At 37.0% G+C, this 3499-nt stretch overlaps 1 protein-coding gene across 1 annotated transcript in view; it reads right to left on the reverse strand.

Moving 5' to 3' along the window:
* Positions 1 to 2693, reverse strand: part of MAP2 (microtubule-associated protein 2) — a gene marked incomplete at its 5' end in the record, with an annotated part of 62717 nt that extends 60024 nt beyond the window's left edge. Inside the window, 2 exons of the mRNA XM_008570415.1 lie at positions 924 to 1001; positions 2580 to 2693. Coding sequence (XP_008568637.1) covers positions 924 to 1001; positions 2580 to 2693 — 192 coding nt within the window. The remainder of the gene's footprint in view (positions 1 to 923; positions 1002 to 2579) is intronic.
* Between the last annotated feature and the right edge of the window lie 806 nt (positions 2694 to 3499).

Consider the following 3499-nt stretch of genomic DNA (forward strand, 5'->3'; position numbering starts at 1 on the left):
GAAAGGAAAAATAAGGGAATAAATAAATAAAATGAAATAGTTTTAAAATTCTGGTTTTAGTATATGAAGATTAAGTTATATTGAAACAACTGAGCTGTAGCTCTCTTCTGCCTTTTCCTGTAACTCTCAAAGGATACACAAAAGTTAACTGATCTAAGTCAGAGAACCAGTAATGGTTTGCTTTTAAATAATGTCTTTCATCTCAGATTCTGAATGAATATTCTTCAAAGGCATCCCTCGGTTTTATCAAAGAGAAATGAAAAGCTGACATGGCATTCCATGTTGAGTGTGTTGAGTGAGTGCATAAATATACTCACAGACAATAACAGTTCTCAGCAGCAAAGAAGCCATAAGCTCAGCTTCCAGTTCACTGCTCTCAATATCAGATTCATTCATTAACTTCTTCATTTATTCACTAATATTTATTGAGAGTTTGCTATGAGTCAGGCCCTGGGGAAGGTCTTGGCAGTACAATGGTGAGTAAAGCAGACAATTCTTGACACTTCCATTAGGAAGTGTTCATTTTATCAATACATGTGACCCCTACTATAATGGGAATTAGATTTATTTTTATTTTTATTTTTGTTCAGTCACTTACAAAATAGGATTGTGTTTTTTCTGTCAAAGCAATGTATTGTAAGAAAGCTGGTTCTCCAGTTATTCTAGCAACCTAAACACAAAATTATCTTTTCCTTTATCAAGAAAATTTTTCCTTTTTTTTTTCACCATTTTCTTTGACTTCTAATTTTATATAGATAAATGACTATATATTTATTTAAGTTCTTTGTTTCTTTTTGACTGTTTAAAACAAATAGGTCCAAAGCTGGGTCACATACTAACCGATACCGAAGTCCAATACTTATGGATTAAAGTTTATTTGCCCTTATCAGAAGACAAACCCTAAAAAGCCCAGCAGGCCTTACCTTCCTCCACTGTGACAGTCTGTTCTGAGGCTGGCGATGGGGGTGGAGAAGGAGGCAGATTAGCTGTCTCTTCAGCTGCTAAAGATCAAACAATGGAAAAATGAGATATAGCAATTAATCCTATTAGGCCAGTAGACGTGTAGGCATTTCTACCATCTGTAAAAAGGCCTCTCTATGAAATTCAGGGAAAGATTCAAGCTGTAATTTAACTTATTTTTAGGCCCATAACCTGATTCATATATTTTGAACACCTAAAAAGTATGACAAGCATTTAATATTTTTTTTAAAAAAATCAATTTGTCTTTTCCATAAAAATGGATTAGAGATGCCTGCTAAAATTCTATCACTGATCCATAACCTGATTCATATATTTTGAACACCTAAAAAGTATGACAAGCATTTAATATTTTTTTAAAAAAATCAATTTGTCTTTTCCATAAAAATGGATTAGAGATGCCTGCTAAAATTCTATCACTGATCACATTAATTTGTGTCTACCTGTTTAGTAATAAAGTATTTCATTTTGGCCCTAATTTACCATATGAAAACACACACAAGCAGGCATTTTAGCTTGGATTCAGCTAGACTGAGTGAAAAAAATATTAAAACTCTTCATTGTTTAACTGTAGAATCTGGAAACAAATGTGCATTCGTAGTTATTTTAGGTGACATTTTTTAAACAACATTTTGTCTACTAAGTCTAATAAATCCGTCTTCTGTACGTATTCACAGAAAAGAAAAATGAAGCTTTCACAGTCTAAGATAACCTTTAGACAGAAACCAGGTACTAGTGAGAGCTGAGTAATCTTCTGGCCTTGGCATTACACATGAAGAAAGGCCAGAGAGAAAGGCTCTAGAAGATGCAATTCATTCACAGTTAACTCTAAGTCTTCCTTTTCAAGACACTTACCTTCTTTATGACCTTATGTGAAGGTAAAAAATTTCAGAGAGAGTCACCTTTCTTGTACCTCTTCGTGTACATACATATATATGGTTGTCTGTCTATCCATCCATCTATCTGTTGAGTAGAGGCAGCAGACCTTTGTCTGAGAGTGCTTTCCTTGGCAGGCATGTGTTACATTGCCTGTCTGGCCCTGGAAGGCATTTGATTTGGGACCGAGGGAGAGGGCAGTGCTATCTCAGTGCCCTTAAATAAACCAAGTGAAGGTCAGTAACTCATATGGGATACAAAGTTGCCAATGATGATAACCAAGCTCATGCCATACCTTTGTGTAGCTAGTTCAAGGAAATGCAAACAAGACAGCATAGATAATCCTTCACCAATACCCATAAAGGGCAACAATCACCTTTAACTAAAGTTTTAGTACATTTGTCTTATGGGTCAGGGTCATGAAATCAAAATGTATTAGCTTTATTTTTATAACAACTTTTGCTTGTGGTCTGGAACACGAAAAATGAAGGGCCACTTAGGGGAAAGTCTAACTGTAAGCTTAGCACCCTATAGATGACCCAAATACCACAATGAAGCTGTTGAGGAAGGTGAAAATGGGTCCCAGTGCATCTCAGTAGAGGTGCTTGATGAGTGCTACAAGGAAGGATGAAGTATGAGATATGGACTGTCCTTTGACTGTGAAGACCTTACGTAGGGATCAGGGTGCAGCAGGCACAGCCCAGACCTGAGGCTCTTCTCATTACCTAAAGGCAGAGCTGCAGGCCGATCTTTATGCTGAGCTTCTTTCTCTTGTTCACCTTTCAGGACTGCTACAGCCTCAGCCGTGACTACTTGAACTATCCTTGCAGACACCTCCTCTGTAATAAGCAGTAACAAAAGAAAACATAATGATGAGAAATCCAAAACAGGTGTCAAAAAGGAAAAGTAACCAAACAGTACGGTGGGTTAGAATTTCATTTTTGCTGTCTTCCTCCCAAAAAAGTACAATATGATTTTTTAAATTGGTGATAAACCACAAATCTATATATGTTAATTTAATATAATTAAGTCAGAAAAAAATTAAGAAAATAATTTTTCATCAAATAAAAATAGAAGTAGGCTTTTGAAATTAAAAATGTATTCTAGATTGGATATCCATTGTACAGAATTTAGCTTTTCACCTTCCTTACAATAAAAGCATCTACCACACTAGGAAATAAACCCATCTGGATTTTCTGGATCTATCAAACTACCAGTACTACACAGTCTTGAATTACTGCAGTTAGGCACTGCATGCCTCTCTAAGCCAAGCAGTATCACAGACTGTGGGTTTTGTGCCCTCCTGGGGGAAAGTTACTGAGCACTTTGCCATAGCCTGGGTTTGTGGCCATAGTATTTAACAGTTGAGGAAGTTTTCTTCTTGTTTTGTTTGGGAGAACAAAGTACTATAAGACCAACTGTGCTAAAGCAACAGGAGAAGAAAATCCAGTTCCACCTGTCTCCTCCTCGAATGGGCTCCCAGCCTGTCCCCTGGGCAGACGGGGCAGTCAGAGGCCCTAACCACAGGCTAGAAAAGGAAAATCCGGCAGTCATCTGATCCAGCCCTCAGTACTGCCTTCTACTAGCAACTAGCATCTCCCAGGGAATTAACCTTTCATTTTCAAGTTAACCTTAAAATCCCCAA

Source organism: Galeopterus variegatus, unplaced genomic scaffold (assembly GCF_000696425.1).
Source record: "Galeopterus variegatus unplaced genomic scaffold, G_variegatus-3.0.2 Scaffold600, whole genome shotgun sequence".
Lineage (NCBI taxonomy): Eukaryota > Metazoa > Chordata > Mammalia > Dermoptera > Cynocephalidae > Galeopterus > Galeopterus variegatus.